The 16,329-nt window shown below is 42.3% G+C and overlaps 1 protein-coding gene across 3 annotated transcripts in view; it reads right to left on the bottom strand.

Moving 5' to 3' along the window:
- The window catches only part of meak7 (MTOR associated protein, eak-7 homolog), a 58,125-nt gene that overhangs the window by 26,127 nt on the left and 15,669 nt on the right, over positions 1 to 16,329 (bottom strand). For all 3 annotated transcript variants that reach the window (XM_043706646.1, XM_043706643.1, XM_043706644.1), the window contains 3 exons: positions 8,391 to 8,589; positions 2,269 to 2,502; positions 469 to 613 (listed from right to left, as the gene is read on the bottom strand). In XM_043706646.1, the coding sequence (XP_043562581.1) occupies positions 469 to 613; positions 2,269 to 2,502; positions 8,391 to 8,555 (544 nt within the window). In that variant the 5' untranslated portion in view covers positions 8,556 to 8,589. The remainder of the gene's footprint in view (positions 1 to 468; positions 614 to 2,268; positions 2,503 to 8,390; positions 8,590 to 16,329) is intronic.

The following is a 16,329-nucleotide window of genomic DNA, read 5'->3' as shown; positions in this document are numbered from 1 at the left end:
ATCAGAGGCTGAGGGGTGAACTTATAGAGGTTTACAAAATTATGAGGGGCATGAATAAGGTAAATAGGCAAAGTCTTTTCCCTGGTGTCGGGGAGTCCAGAACTAGAGGGCATAGGTTTAGGGTGAGAGGGGAAAAATATAAAAGAGACCTAAGGGGCAACCTTTTCACACAGAGGGTGGTACGGGTAGCTGCCAGAGGAAGTGGTGGAGGCTGGTACAATTGCAACATTTAAGAGGCTTTTGGATGGGTATATAAATAGGAAAGGTTTGGAGGAATTGGGTTGGGATATCTGGTCGGCATGGACGGGTTGGACTGAAGGGTCCGTTTCCATCCTGTACATCTCTATGACTCTATGTCACTGCGATCATATGTGGAATTGAGTTTTTAATTCCTGACAATTCAATTTTATTCCAGCTTTAAGCCGTTGTTAAAAACCGGCATTGATATAGAACATGTAATATTAGTACCTTTAGACTTCAACTGAGATATCAGAATATTCGTCAGACGTAATGTGCCTATAGAAGGATCTGAGGTTTTCTCCAAAGACCAACCTCGAAGCATGTCTTCAACTTGCAGCAATTGAATCACTGCTATAATCATATTCTTTGTGAACTACAAGGGATATAAAACAAACCACAGATGAAACAGAGCAATATCCAGCACAAAGTGTTTGGAACAAAATGGTACACAGTTAAATTGTTTAAAAAAAAAATAGTTGCAGCAGTGTCAGGAATGGGAAGGGATAAAAAGCAAGACAAAAGGATGGTTAAATTTCCCAAACTTGATTGCACACCCTGACCCAAATAGGAAGCAACTGACATGGAAACACAGAACATAGAAGCTAGGAGCAGGAGAAGACTGTTTGGCCCTTTTGACACTGTCCCATTCTATATGATCATAGCTGAACCTCTATTTCAATGCCATATTCCTGCTTATGATTTGGTTCAATCAGATTGGTGTCTTGTCAAATAATCAGTCAACATTTCTTTGTAGATGAATAGTGACTATGTAATCAAGGTCTTGTGTTAACAAGATGTCCGAAACTACCCTCATGCACCCTGGCCTAGTGAGGGTGGCCATTGACAGGTCCAGGCAGTGACACGTATGGACAGCGTCTATCAGCCTGAATTCTTGCCAAGTGTCTTTGGAGAGGAAGCGTGGGCGATTCTCTGGTGTGCAGTTTGCACATTCTCCCTGTGTCTGCGTGGGTTTTCTCCCACAATCCAAAAAATGTGCAGGTTAGGTGAATTGACCATGCTAAATTGCCCAAAGTGTTAGGTGAAGGGGTAAATGTAGGGGAGTGGGTCTGGGTGGGTTGCGTTTCGGCAGGTCAGTGTGGACTTGTTGGGCCGAAGGGCCTGCTTCCAAACTGTAAGTAATCTAATCTAATCATATGGGCTTTAGGTAAACAAGGACAATAGGAGTAAAATGGACACAAACAGTTTCTTAACTTGGTTAAAAATCACACAACACCAGGTTATAGTCCAACAGGTTTAATTGGAAGCACACTAGCTTTCGGAGTGACGCTCTTTCATCAAGTGATTGACAATTTTTAACTTTGTACACCCCAGTCCAACACTGGCATTTCCAAATCATTTCTTAACTTGGGCCTCCACAGTTTTCATATCGTTTCAGTGCCCACATTTTATTACTGTCAATGTTAACGCTTATAAGATCACCTTTCACTGGTTTAAACAAAAAGAGTTTGAAAAAATAGAAATGCTTCCAAAACTAGCTTTCTTAAACAAAAAGCTGAAGACGTCAGGGAAAAAGATTCTTAAAAAGGTGAAGCCTGAAAGAGCTAAGTCCAACTAATTACAACCTTGCTCGTCAAAATGCAAGAAGAACAATTATATAGAGCTTTGTGACCCAATCGAGGCTGATTCACTTTGACATGAGACAAAATAAATGATCTGAATTTTGGGTGTGAAACATGCTTTCAGGCATGAATGTGGCCAAATCTCACTTTTAAAATGGGGAATTATGGAACTGAATTTCAGGGAAATCCCTTGCACCCAAACAAACAGTGGACAAAATATATACTGAACAGGGATGATACCCCTGACGTATTTCAACTTTAAAAATGCAAATGACTTTACAGGATGAAGATTTGGAGGTTTCTATCCATATAAGAAGCTGAATGCTTTTATCTGCACCTGAAATCCCATTAAATCAAAATGCTCCACAATGAGGGAATGGGTGAGAGGGCACAGCATAAACAGAACATTTGCCTTTGTTGAAATTGAGGATATTATTAATATCTTTACCTCTTTTATTTCCCTTCCTTTTATATCACCATCAGCATCGTGGGAAATCATTCTCTGAATTATAAAAGCTTTTTCTTCAGCTGTGCCTCGCATGGCATAAGAAAGAAATAAGACAAACTGTTTCTTGCTTATAGCATTACTGAGGCCTTCTGTTCTTTTAATTGGGTCTACGCTTCTCATTGCATTGTAGAGTCGGATTGTCATGGGGCCCAGCACAGCTGGATGCACGTAAGCCTGAGGATAAATAAGACAACATCACTTGGCATTGTAAAACTATCTCCTAAGCTGATCCAACTCTATTTTTACATTTAGTCATCGGAGATGTGGGACAGCTTTCTAAAGACAGCCAGTAATTTTCACTCCATTCTTCCTAATTAAAATTTATAACAATTCTCAAAGCTAAGAGGCAAAATCACTCCGGTGCCTATAAAAAGCTGAAGAATGATTGCACCCATAGCAAATTCCCAATGTCACTTCCAATAATAATCTGCACTGCCAAGCTCAGGAAAAAGTTAAAAATCACACGACACCAGATTATAGTGGGGAGAAAGTAGCATAGAGTACAATGGGTGAGTGAGGGAGGGGATCAAGGTGATAGGTCAGGGAGGAGAGGGTGGAGTGGATAGGTGAAAAAGGAGTTAGGCAGGTAGGACAAGTCCGGACAAGTCATGGGGACAGTGCTGAGCTGCAAGTTTAGAACTAGGGTGAGGTGGGGGAAGGGGAAATGAGGAAACTGTTGAAGTCCACATTGATGCCCTGGGGTTGAAGTGTTCCGAGGCGGAAGATGAGGCGTTCTTCCTCCAGGCGTCTGGTGGTGAGGGAGCGGTGGTGAAAGAGGCCCAGGACCTCCATGTCCTCGGCAGAGTGGGAGGGGGAGTTGAAATGTTGGGCCACAGGGCGGTGTGGTTGATTGGTGCGGGTGTCTCGGAGATGTTCCCTTGAGAACCTGAGCATTTCAGGTCCTGGACCATCCCAGATTAAAATAAAACAAATGCAATAAATCCTGAAAGCTGAGGTGAGACAGAACTATGTTGTTTAATTGGCAGACGTCAAGTTTAGCCAGGGAAGCCAAGCATACTTGTCATGCTTAGTTATCCTGATGCCCTAATAAAACTGTGAGGGCTACTCCCTTCAATTGCTTTTACTCAATTTACTCAAGTGCATACAAACAATCAACAGCTGTCAGAACTGTGGCCATAAACTCGCTTCAGTGTTTTATTACTATTTAAGAAAAGGTGGTGAGGAAAAGAAAGGGAACTACACACTGATGAGCCTGACCTCGGTGGTGGGCAAGTTGTTGGAGAATATCAGGAGGGACAGGATGTACATGTATTTGGAAAGGCAAGGACTGATTAGGGATAGTCAACATGGCTTTGTGCGTGGTAAATCATGTCTCAAAAACTTGATTGAGTTTTTTGAAGAAGTAACAAAGAGGATAGGTTGGGGGGGGGGGGGGGGAGATATAAAATAGACGTAAGGGGCAACATTTTCACTCAAAGGGTGGTACGTGAATGGAATGAGCTGCCAGAGGAAGTGGATAGGTATATGAATAGGAAGGCAAAAGTGAGGACTGCAGTTGCTGGAGATGAGAGTCAAGATTAGAGTGTTGCTGTAAAAGCTCAGCAGGTATCCTGATGAAGAGTTCCTGCCCGAAAGGTCGATTTTTCTGCTTCACAGATGCTGCCTCATATGAAAAAGAAGGGATGGAGGGATATGGGCCAGGTGCTGGCAGGTGGGACTAGATTGGGTTGGGATACCTGGTCAGCATGGATGGGTTGGACTGAAGGGTCTCTTTCCGTGCTGTACATCTCTATGACAGATGAGTGCAGAGCAGTAGATGTGATCTATATGGACTTCAGTAAGTCATTTGACAAGGTTCCCTATGGGAGACTGGTTAGCAAGGTTAGATCTCATGAAAAACAGGGAGAACTAGCCATTTGGATACACAACTGGCTCGCAGGTAGATGATGGAGGGTAGTTGTGGAAGGTTGCTTTTCAGACTGGAGCCCTATGACCAGTGGAGTGCTACAAGGATCAGTACTGGGTCCACTGCTTTTCATCATTCATATAGTTGGATGTGAACATAGAAGGTATGGTTACTAAGTTTGCAGATGACATCAAATTTGGAGGTGTAGTGGACAGTGAAGAAGATTACCTCAGATGGGCCAATGGGCTGAGGGTGGCAGACAGAGTTTAATTTACATAAATGTAAGGTGGGGAAACAAATCAGAACAGGACTTATACACTTAATGGTAAGGTCCTAGGGAGTGTTGCTAAACAAAGAGAGCTTGGAGTGCAGGTTCATAGCTCCTTGAGAGTAGAGTCGCAGGCAGATAGGATAGTGAAGAAGGCGTTTGGTATGCTTTCCTTTATTGGTCAGAGTATTGAATACAGGAGTTGGGAGGTCATGTTGCAGCTGTACAGGACATTGGTTAGGCCACTTTTGGAATATTGCATGCAATTCTGGTCTCCTTACTATTGAAGGGATGTTGTGAAACTTGAAAGGGTTCAGAACAGATTCATAAGGATGTTGGAGGATTTGAGCTATGGGGAGAAGTTCTAAATTGGAGAAAGGCCCATTTTGACGGTATTAGGCAAGAACTTTCAAATGCTGACTGGGGGCAAATGTTCGTAGGTAAAGGGACGGGGCTGGAACATGGGAAGCCTTCAGAAACGAGATGACAAGATATTCCTGTTAGGGTGAAAGGAAAGTCTCATAGGTATAGGAAATGCTGGATGACTAAAGTAATTGAGGGTTTGGTTAAGAAAACGAAGGAAGCATATGCCAGTATAGACAGGATAGATCGAGTGAATCCTTAGAAGAGTATATTACTACTGCCTTTATACTCAAGAGATAAACCAGGAGGCCAAAAAGGGGACATAGATAGCTTTGGCAAATAGAATTAAGGGGAATCCAAAAGGGTTTTTACAAATACATTAAGGACAAAAGCGTAACTAGGGAGAGAATAGGACCCTTCAAAGCTCAGCAAGGTAGCCTTTGCATGGAGCCGCAGGAGATGGGTGAAGATACTAAACGAGTATTTTGCATCAGTATTTACTGTGGAAAAGGATATGCAAGATATACAATGTAGGGAAATAGATATTGACACCTTGCAAAATGTTCATATTACAGAGGAGGAAGTGCTGGATGTCTTGAAATGCATAAAGGTGGATAAATCCCCATGACCTGGTCAGGTGTACCCTAGAACTCTGTGGGAAGCTAGAGAAGTGATTGCTGGGCCTCTTACTGAGATATTTGTATCATCAATAGTCACAGGTGAGGTGCCGGAAGACTGGAGGTTGGCTAACGTGGTGCCACTGGTTAAGAAAGGTAGTAAGGACAAGCCAGGGAACTATAGACCAGTGAGCCTGACGTCGGTGGTCAACAAGTTGTTGGAGGGAATCCTGAGGGACAGGATGTACATGTATTTGGAAAGGCAAGGATTGATTAGGGATAGTCACATGCCTTTGTGCGTGAGAAATCATGTCTCACAAACTTGATTAGTTCTTTGAAGAAGTAACAAAGAGGATTGATGAGGGCAGAGCGGTAGATGTGATCTATATGGATTTCATTAAGGCGTTTGATAAGGTTTCCCATGGGAGACTGGTTAGCAAAGTTAGATCTCACGGAATACAGGGAGAACTAGCCATTTGGATACAGAACTAGCTCAAAGGTAGAAGATGGAGGGAAGTGGTGGAGTGTTGTTTTTCAGACTGGAGGCCTATGACCAGTGGAGTGCCACAAGGATCGGTGCTGGGTCCACTACTTTTCATCATTTATATCAATGATTTGGATGTGAGCATAAGAAGTATAGTTTGTAAGTTTGCAGATGACGCCAAAATTGGAGATATAGTGGACAGTGAAGAAGGTTACCTCAAATTACAGTGGCATCTTGATCAGATGAGCCAATGGGCTGAGAAGTGGCAGATGGAGTTTAATTTAGATAAATGTGAGGTGCTGCATTTTGGGAAAGCAAATCTTAGCAGGACGTATAGACTTAATGGTAAGGTCCTAGGGAGTACTGCTGAACAAAGAGACCTTGGAGGGCAGGTTCATAGCTCCTTGAAAGTGGAGTTCTAGGCAGATAGGAAAGGATAGTGAAGAAGGCATTTGGTATGCTTTCCTTTATTGGTCAGAATATTGAGTAGTGGAGTTGGGAGGTCATGTTGTGACTGTACAGGACATTGATTAGGCCAATTTTGGAATACTACATGCAATTCTGGTCTCCTTCCTATCAGAAGGATGTTGTGAAACTTGAAAGGGTTGAAAAAAAGATTTACAAGGATGTTGCCGGGGTTGGAGGATTTGAGCTACAGGGAGAGGTTGAATAGGCTGGGGCTATTTTCCCAGAGGCATCAGAGGCTGAGGGGTGACCATATAGGAGGTTTATAAAATCATGAGGGGCATGGATAGGATAAATAGACGAAGTCTTTTCTGTAGGATGGGGGAGTCCAGAAGTAGAGGGCATAGGTTTAGGTTGAGAGGGGAAAGATATATAAAAAAAAGACCTAAGGGGCAACGGTTTCACTCATAGGGTGGTAAGCGTATGAAATGAGCTGCTAGAGGATGTGGTGGAGGCTGGTACAATTGCAACATTTAAAAGGTATCTGGACGGGTATATGAATAGGAAGGGTTTGGAGGGATATGGGCCAGCTGCTGGCAGGTGGGACTAGATTAGGTTGGAATATTTGATCAGCATGGAAGGGTCCATTTCCGTGCTATATATCTCTATGACCCTATGAGAGGCTGAATAGGCTCAGTCTGTTTTCCCTGGAGCGTCGGAGGCTAAGGGATGACCTTATAGGGGTTTATAAAATCATGGAGGGCCATGGATAGGATAAATAGACAAAGTTGTTTCCCTGCAGTGGGGAAGTCCAGAAGTAGATGACATAGGTTTCGGGTCAGAGGGGAAAGATATAAAAGGGATCTAAGGGGCAACATTTTCACACAGAGGGTGGTACGTGTATGGAATGAGCTGCCAGAGGAAGTGGTGGAGGCTGGTACAATTGCAACATTTAAAAGGCATCTGGATGGCTATATGAATAGGAAGGGATTAGAGGACTATAGGCCAAGTGCTGGCGGATGGGACTAGATTAGGTTAGGATATCTGATTGGCGTGGTTGAGTTGGACTAAAGGGTCTGTTTCTGTGCAGTACGCCACTGACTCTAAAATGTTATCTTGCAGCTAACAATAACAATACTGATAAGTGTCAGAGCATTTCTTCAGTTTAGGTGTTTGACCATAAAAACATGAAGCTCACAGTCTTGTACGTGTCCTTTGTTCTGTCTACAAAAACTTGCCTCTATCAAACTTTGAAGTGCCATTTTATCTGCTGCCGTTTTAGAAAGAGGAATGTAACAACTTTAGAACAGTAAAAAGTCATGAAGATGACATTTGTTCAATCACAAATGGTGTTGATTATTTACTCCAACAAATTGTTGATTCAAGGGGAAGTCAGCTATATTGTTCAAGGAGAAAGTTCAAAACCACCACTAAGTACGAGTGGTGGTGCATACTGACAAAACCACACCACAATAACTGATCGTCCAAAGCTAAATATCTACATTTCCCTTTCCTCACAGGTTAAAGCAGTTGCATTTCTCTTGTCAAGGTGAAGGATCCAAACAGAATATTTGTGCCATTCTAGTTTCAGAATTCAAATCACAGATCCAGTCAACATTGAAAATCCTTCTCAAGTCAATATGGATTTCTTCATCACATGCCTCATCATTAGCGGAATTCTCAGCCTGTGCAAATAGCCCAGAGAAGTAGCTTCCCTGTACAAATTATGATCAGACGTTAAGCCAACCAGAAAGCAAAGTCAAAAATGTATCACTTTCCCCAAAATCAATTTGCAGCATCAACATATGCTACATCAAAGAGACATATTTCTGTAATAAAAGTGCGAGCTCCCTTTCAAAATATTTATTTGGAACAAAATATCAGAATGGATGACAGAAAGCAAGCAGTGGCAACTTTATGATTTACAAAACAATTTGATACACCTTGCAATTTTAGATTGTATTTCCAATCATACTTAATTTGAAGTTTCACATGGAAATCATGGGTACTTTTTAGGATAAACCTTTTCCACTTCCAGTTTCTGTGTTCAATACTTACCTTTAACATGGCCAGAGTAACTTGCTTCTGAGTAGCTTTTCCACCTTTTGCACTGCGCGTTGAGCCAGACATCGAGCCAAAAATCTTATCCAGAATAATGCGTTCTTCAGCAGAAAATGGGCATCGGCAGATTCTGTTCAAACCATGACTCTCTCCATTTCCCATCTTCTCCTGTAGATAACGGCAGGGCCCCTCAAACCTATAATAATATTTGAAAAATGAGGAAGCACCAGAATATCAAGAAAGCAACTTTTTAACTCAACTTTCAATCCATTAGACATCCCTGTTCATTGGTGGATATTTTAAAATGAGAAAACGACAGGTGCAGTAGAGAGATTACCTGATTTCAAAACTTTGCAAAGCATCGAAAAGGATATTGATACAGTAGCTAAATACAGATGAGAAAATATTAATGACAGAAAAGCCAGCATTCAGCTTTTCACATCTGAGACTTCAGATAACTGCAAGACAATCCCACCTATTTTTGTAGGGACAAAAATACACTTCTTCCTTATATTTTTATTTGTCATGGAGGACCAGCGAAATCACCTACAGCCTTTCCTATACAGTTTTAAATAGAAAACACCAGAATGAATGACAAGCCCGAATTGTTCTCGTACTTTCACATTCTCAAGATGTCAGAAAGTGCTTCAGTGTTAGTGTTGTTTGATGGGAAAACAATGCAGTTCTTTACTGCACAAGAATGTCCTGACAAATGGCTATATGTTACCGATTACAGCGCAATTAATTTCTGGCATTGAATACTTGAGGACATTCGACCAGGACAGAAGAAATAGCACTGCCCATTTACAAAAAGAAAAGTTGTGGTATCTTTTACAGTTACCTAGAAAAGCAGGCTAGGTTAACAGCACATCAAAAAAAAACATCTAAGAATGCAGCACTTCCTCTGTACTTCACCATAAGTATATCCAGGTTTATAAACTAAGAGAAATTGAATGCACCACCATCTCATATAGAGATGATGTTAACTGCCACTGATTGATCTCAGAGATAAAATTTAGTTAAGGTTCAATCTATCCAAAGCTATAGGAAAGATATTGCAGGATGGCATAGTGGCTCAATGGTTAGCACTGCTGCCTCATTCCAATCTCAGGCGACTGGCTGTGACGTTCTCCCTGTGTCTGCGTGGATTTCCTCTGGGTGCTCCAAAGATGTACAGGTTAGGTAGACTGGCTATGTTAAATTTTCCCTAGTGTCTCGGGATGTGCAAACTAGGTGGATAAACATCCTAAATGCAGGGATAGGGTAGAAGGCTAGGTCTGGGTAAGATGCTCTTCAAAGGGTCAGTGTGGAATCAATGGGCTGAATGACCTGCTTCCACATTGTAAGAGTCCTTTGATTCTATGTTCAGGTTATTAGAAGATATTGATACTAAATGCCAAATTTTAGTCATTTAATCCATTGAAGTAGTCTTGTTATAATATACAAAGGAGAAAGTGAGGACTGCAGATGCTGGAGATCAGAGCATAAAAATGTGTTGCTGGAAAAGCGCAGCAGGTCAGGCAGCATCAAAGGAACAGGAGAATCGACGTTTCTGGCATAAGCCCTTCTTCAGGAAAACGTCGATTCTCCTGTTCCTTTGATGCTGCCTGACCTGCTGCGCTTTTCCAGCAACACATTTTTAAGCTTGTTATAACAAATGACTATTTTACAACTGCTATTTCTTCTCCGATTCCTTAAACAGAGTAGGATACAATTTTAAAAAACCAAAGAACTGCGGATGCTGGAAATCAGAAACAAAAACAGAAACTGGTGGAGAAACTCAGCAGGTCTGGCAGCATCTAAGGAGAGAAAGCAGAGTTAACACTTTGGGTCCATCCTCAGAATGAATTGTAGCTAGGAAAAGATTGGCATATATTCTAAACATATGGTGGGTGGGAGGGGTTTTGGGTGGGAGTGAGGGACATGGAAGAGATAGATGAAGGTGGAGCCCAGACAGAGAGAGAGAAAAAATACAGCTGGGCAGACAAAGGAATGGGTGAAAGTTAGCCTCGGAGAATCAATAACTGCTAAATGTGGACCATTAGTGGTTGACAACGGGTTGTTTGTGGCAGCAGCCTATGCAATGACAAGGCCTGGAGTGTGGGGGGGTTGGGATAAGGACATAGGAGATGGTGCTCAAGAGCTAAAATTTTTTAACTTGATATTATTGCAGAGGATGTAGAGATCCCAAGCAGAAAATGAGATGCTGTTCATGCAGCTCGTGCTGCGCTCTGCTGTTGCATTGTAGTAAGCCCAAGACAGAGATGTTGGCGAGGGAACATGGTGGTGTTTTGAAGTAGCAGGCAACTGGAAGCTCAGTGTCATTTTTGCAGACAGAACGTAGGTGTTCTGCAAAGCGATCACCCAGTCTGTGCTTCATATTGTGAGTAGCAAATGCAGTAGAACAGATTGAGTCAAGTGCAGTTAATCACTGCTTCACCTGGAAGGTGTGTCTGGGGCTTGGATAGTGAGAAGGGAGGAAGTAAACATGCAGGTGTTACACCTTCTTTCATTGCATGGGAAGATGCCATGGGGGTGTGGGGTGGTGTTGACAGTGGAGTAGGAATGGACCAAAGTGTCCTGGAGGGAATGGTCCTTATGTAAGGCTGATGTGGGAGGGTGTCTGCCATAGGTGTCTGCTAGTGGCACCTCTCTGGAGGTGGTGGAAATGGTGGTTATTGTTTCTTTGAATGTTGATGCTGGGGGGATGGTAGGTGAGGACAAAGGAGATCCTGTTGCTGTTGTGGGAGGGATGAGATGGGGTGAAGGCTCAACTGTAGTAGATGGGTTGGAAACAGATGAAGGCCCTGCCAACCATGGTGGTGGGAAATCTCAGTTTAGGAAGAAGATGGACATTTCAGAGGCCCACTTGTCAAAGTTGGCATTATTGGAACAGATGCAATGGCGATGGAAAACCGGGGGATTGGAATAGAGTCTTTATAGGAAGCAGGGTGCCAGAATATACAGTCAAGGTAACTATGGGAGTTGGTGGGTTTATAGTGGATATTGGTGGCCAGCCTATCTCCTTTTGTAGAATACAATTAATCTGGGCTAATAATGTATTTAATTTTAAGGAGGACAGTGTCTCTACTACCTCCCTTGTCATTATGGTAATTTTATCTAATATTTCCCACTAACGAGAAAGCCTGCAACACCCCTTTTCTTTGTAAAGACAGAACAAAGTATTCATAAAGGATCCTGCCCATATTTTCTGTGTACGAGTAACCATGTATATCTGTTCACTCATATCTTTCCTTATTCATCCACTGGTGCTAATATTCCAGGTAAACACCTTTGGATTACTATAATTTTCCTCATCAATATTATTCCAATACCCCTCTTTGCTTCTCTAATTTCCTTTCTTATTTCACCCCTGTACTTTCCATGCTGTAAACTTCCTAAATTAAGATTATTGCAAGTTCCATTTTTCCATTCTTTAACTTGACCAATATGCTTCTGGATAACTAGGGAGCTTAGTACTTTCTCTTTGTGGAGATGTATTTACATTGTATCTGCAAGATCTCATTTTTGAAGACTTCCTACTTATTTGCTAGTGACTTTCCTTCAAGTAGATGTAACGTGTCCACATTTGCCAGAATATCCATCAGGTTTATAAAGTTTGCATTTCCCTATTTAGAGCTTTTATATTTGTTCCAACATTCAGTCTTTCCATAAGAATGTTAATTCTCTTTGTATTATGATCACCATCTCCAAAATGGTTATCCACAGCTATGTCACCAACCTGCACAGCTTTATTTCTTTCCTAAGGCTAAACCAGATAGGATGCTCTCGATGGTGCATCTATAAAAATTGGTAAGAGTTCTTGTGGACATGTCAAATTTCCTTAGCTTCCAGAGGAAGCAGAGACGTTGAGCTTTCTTGACAAGGATGGACCAGAACAAATTGTTGGTGACCATCACTCCCAGGAACTGGACGGCCTCGACCATCTCCACCTTGGCACCACTGATGCAGACAGGGGAATGCCCTCCGCTCTGCATCCTGAGGTTAATGACCAGCTCCTTTCTTTTACTGATGTTGAGATTGTTGTTTTTACACCTTGTTGCTAAGCACTCAATCTCTTTCCTGTACTCTGTCTCATCATTGTTTGAGATCAGACTTAAAACGATGGTGCTATCAGCAAACTTCTCAATGGAGTTGGGGTGCAATTTGGGTCATGAGTATATAAGGAATATAGTAGGGCCTGAGAATGCAGCCTTGCAGGATGTTGGTGTTGAAGATTATGATGGAGGAAAATAAGAATAGGTGACAACATTTCCAACACCATAATTCCATATGATCCCCTCATTACAAGATTCCCTACCACTACTGCTTTTACATTCTCCTTCTTTCCCCTATATTTCCCTTCCCCATGCAGCTAAGTCATCCATGAAACTGACTTGACTGAATTCTGTAGAGAAACCACCGCACTCATCAGTATCCAAAATGGAATACTGATTAGCGAGCAAAACAGGCTCAGGGAATTCCTGCAATACCAACCTGGTTTTCTTAGGATGGGCAGGCCTCTGTACTTCTGTATGCTTCTCAAGTCCAGTGTGACCACCTCCATAAATGTGCTTCCACGTAATCCTCTGCACAACAATGACTAAAATGTCTGCTCAAATTCCAAAACCTGGAGCTCAGGTTTGTGCAGCCAGTGACACTGCCTGTGGACACGTACACCTCGGATGCATGGTGTGACCATGACTTCACACACAGGGCAGGAAGTGCACTCCACTTGGCTGAGCTGACCTGGGATCTTACCACTTTCTTAAAAAACTTTTCGTTACAATTAAAATAGTAGGAAACCTACCAGTATTCACTATTAAGTTCTCATCCTGTACAGGAGCCTGAAAATGCAAATCGTAACACCTCCTCCACCCCTCATTGAATTTCCTTCTAGCCTTTACACTCTAGACAACCAAAGTAACACTCAGTGCACACAAGGTAGCATTGAGGGAATCCTCTATTTATTCTTCATGGAAACAATGGACAAGCTTCAAAACAACCTGATTAAGCAAGCCATAAATTAACTAGTCCCAGTTTCTCTCGATTCTTGTAAACCCCATGTTTCACTCAATGTTAATAACTGCTAAATTAAGGGAACTTCAGATGAAACTGAACCCCTAAGACTCTCAGAATCACCAACTCCTGAGGACGGCATGGGGCAAGCACAGCAGCCAAAACTATGCAGTCAGCCCACCACCAAATTGCGGTGGGGGCGGGAGAGGGGGTTGTGGATGGGAGTGGGGGTTAGATGTCTCTCAGTCAAAGGCAATCCATGCTGAATGTACACCAGGCAAGTGGAACAGGCCACTGACAGACAACTTTCACCCTTGCTGCTGAAATCCCCCAGCACCATCCCCCACCACACTCACCCTGCAAAATCTCCTTAAGTTACTGAAAGATGGCTTGCAGGGGGTAATCCCTGTTTCTGCAATCCTATTTGTGACCAACTCTGCACAAGTGTGGCCAGACTCTGATTGGTCAACAACTCTCAGCAAACGAGTCTTCCACCTCTGGGGACCTTATGGCAGGTTTAAACTCACCAGTGGCCTTGGCAGGCCTTATTGGCTTACTGCTCAGTAAGCCAATCTCAAAACACGGCCACCACTGGTCTCTTGCCAACTCCCCGGCCTGCATGCAAGGCCCTGATGCTTCAAAAGGACTCTGTCCCATTGTCTGTACTCGGCTAGCTGATTAGCATTCACTTCTGTGCTTTCCTTCTCTCTGTTAAATCTTCCACCTCAAAGAAACAACCTTGAAATCCATAATCTCTTCAAACTACTATCCCAACTCTGGGGGGGCTGAGAGATGAATGGGAGGGTGTTTTGGCTGGGTGGGGAGGGGGGTGAGGGTCAGGGGAAGGTGGATGAGAATGTGATAGGCAGATAAAAGGTGGGTGGTGATGGTGACAGGTTAGACTGGGGGCTGGAGCAGATAGGTGGGAAGGAAGATGGATAAACAGGAAGGGATTGGGGTTGGGGGTGGGGTGGGGGGGGGGCGAAGGTAGCTGGGAATGTGATAGGTAGATAAAGATGGGGGATGATGATAAATCTTTACAAGCTCTATTGTTCAGACTCTTACCAAATCTCTTGACATACTATTTCTCTCTGCTCTCTAACAAAAATTGACGCTAGCTAAGTAATCACTTCAAAGTTTTAAAATTCCCATTCTTATTTTATAGCCCTCCATGATCTCACTGCTCTCCAATTCAAATTTCCACCATGAAGAGAATTCCTTTTATCTTCCTCCACAATCAGAAGGTGGTGAATCAGTTACCTTCTCTCAAGTTGTGGGGGTTGTGTCAAAGAATTATTCAATTTCTTTCACTAATTCACGGGATGAGGGCACTGCTGGCAAGGCCAGAATTTATTATCTCTCCCTAATTGCCCAGAGGACAGTTAAGAGTGAACCACATTGTGGTGGGTCTGGAGTCACATGTAGCCAGATCACGTAAGGATAACTTCCCTAAAAAGAACATCATGGTCATCATTAGACTTTTAATTTCAGAATTTTCAATTCAATTCAAACTCCACCATCAGTTTTAGCAGAATTTGAACCAGAGTTCCCAGAACATTACCTGGGTCTCTGGATTAATTGTCAAGTGACAATACCACTAGACCACCACCTTCCTCAACTTCAATGAATTATTCAAAACTTGGATAGACTTTTGAATTAAGGGTTATGGCAGAACAGGCAGAAAAGGGGAGTTGAGACCACAACCAGATCAGCCACCATCGTACTGAATGGCGGAGCTGGCTCAAGCAGCCAAATGGCTCGCTCTTGTCCCTGAGTCTTATATCTGTGCTCCTCTAATTCCGGCCCCCAGTTTTAAATTGCATTATTGGTGGATGTGCCATCAGCTGTCTAAGCCCTAAGCTTTGGAACTATCTCCTTAAATCCCTCCATTTTTCACTGTTTTTCCTTTATGACACTCCTTTAAATCTACCTCTTGCCTTGTCACTTCACTCCTCGGAGATGTTGTGGCACATTTTGCTTTGTTAAAGCTCTCTCACTCAAATTATTCCTGTCATTATAAAAAGGTATTGATTTTAACTGTTTAGTTTAGCCAAACTGATCCACTAAAGGACAGTGACAGCACAGCTAACAGATTCAAAATTTAAAAAAAAGTAAACTTATTAAAAGTATACAGAGACATACATGGCTAAATTGCATTCCTTTCCACCACGTTGACTACTTCATATTTGTTAATGAATAAAGCAATGCAATGACATAAATATTTCTAATCTTAACAACTGGCAAAACATTTTCCATGCAAGACGCAAACTGAAAGATTAAGCTGCTTTATTTACTACAACAACAGAAGTCATTCAGAATCAGGAAATATTCCTTTACCAAAAAAAAATTCCACCATAAAATGCTTACGAACAGATGAAAAATCGAACCAATTAAATCTCCAATTTAAGAAAGGAAGGTTGGTCGTCATCTTCAGATTTCATTGCACATCCCTCTCAGCTCCTGATTCTCAGTTTTCTTATATTTCACTCCACTGTGGATCTGGCTGCAAATCAGATTTTCCAATCTCCCTTTAGTCACTACAGTGCTAGGTTATTCTTTTCTAGTCTCTGTTCCCTTCATTGGTAGTCCTCTGCGGATTCCTTCAGGTCATAATTGTTAGATGGTGGAACACTATGTTGTCATGGTAACCTCAAAGCTCAGCATTGCCCACATTCTGAACATTAAAAAAAGGCTTATGTTCAGTCTTTCTGAAAAAGCTAAAATGAGCATGAAATGTGGGAAAGATAGCGAAAATTTGCAGGTGGAAATGGATGTCTAAATTGAAGCATTAATCCAACTGTTTTCCTCAGTTTCCCCACTATCTGATGCCAGAATGCAGACCCTGATGGACTGCTTATTGTTGCTGGAGATTTCAACCATGCGAATCTCATGTTTCTGCTCCCTAAGTTCCATCAGC

This window comes from Chiloscyllium plagiosum, chromosome 17, assembly GCF_004010195.1.
Source record: "Chiloscyllium plagiosum isolate BGI_BamShark_2017 chromosome 17, ASM401019v2, whole genome shotgun sequence".
In the NCBI taxonomy this organism is placed as follows: domain Eukaryota; kingdom Metazoa; phylum Chordata; class Chondrichthyes; order Orectolobiformes; family Hemiscylliidae; genus Chiloscyllium; species Chiloscyllium plagiosum.
Note: the sequence above shows the minus strand (reverse complement) of the source record. Positions and strands in the feature narration are given on the sequence as shown.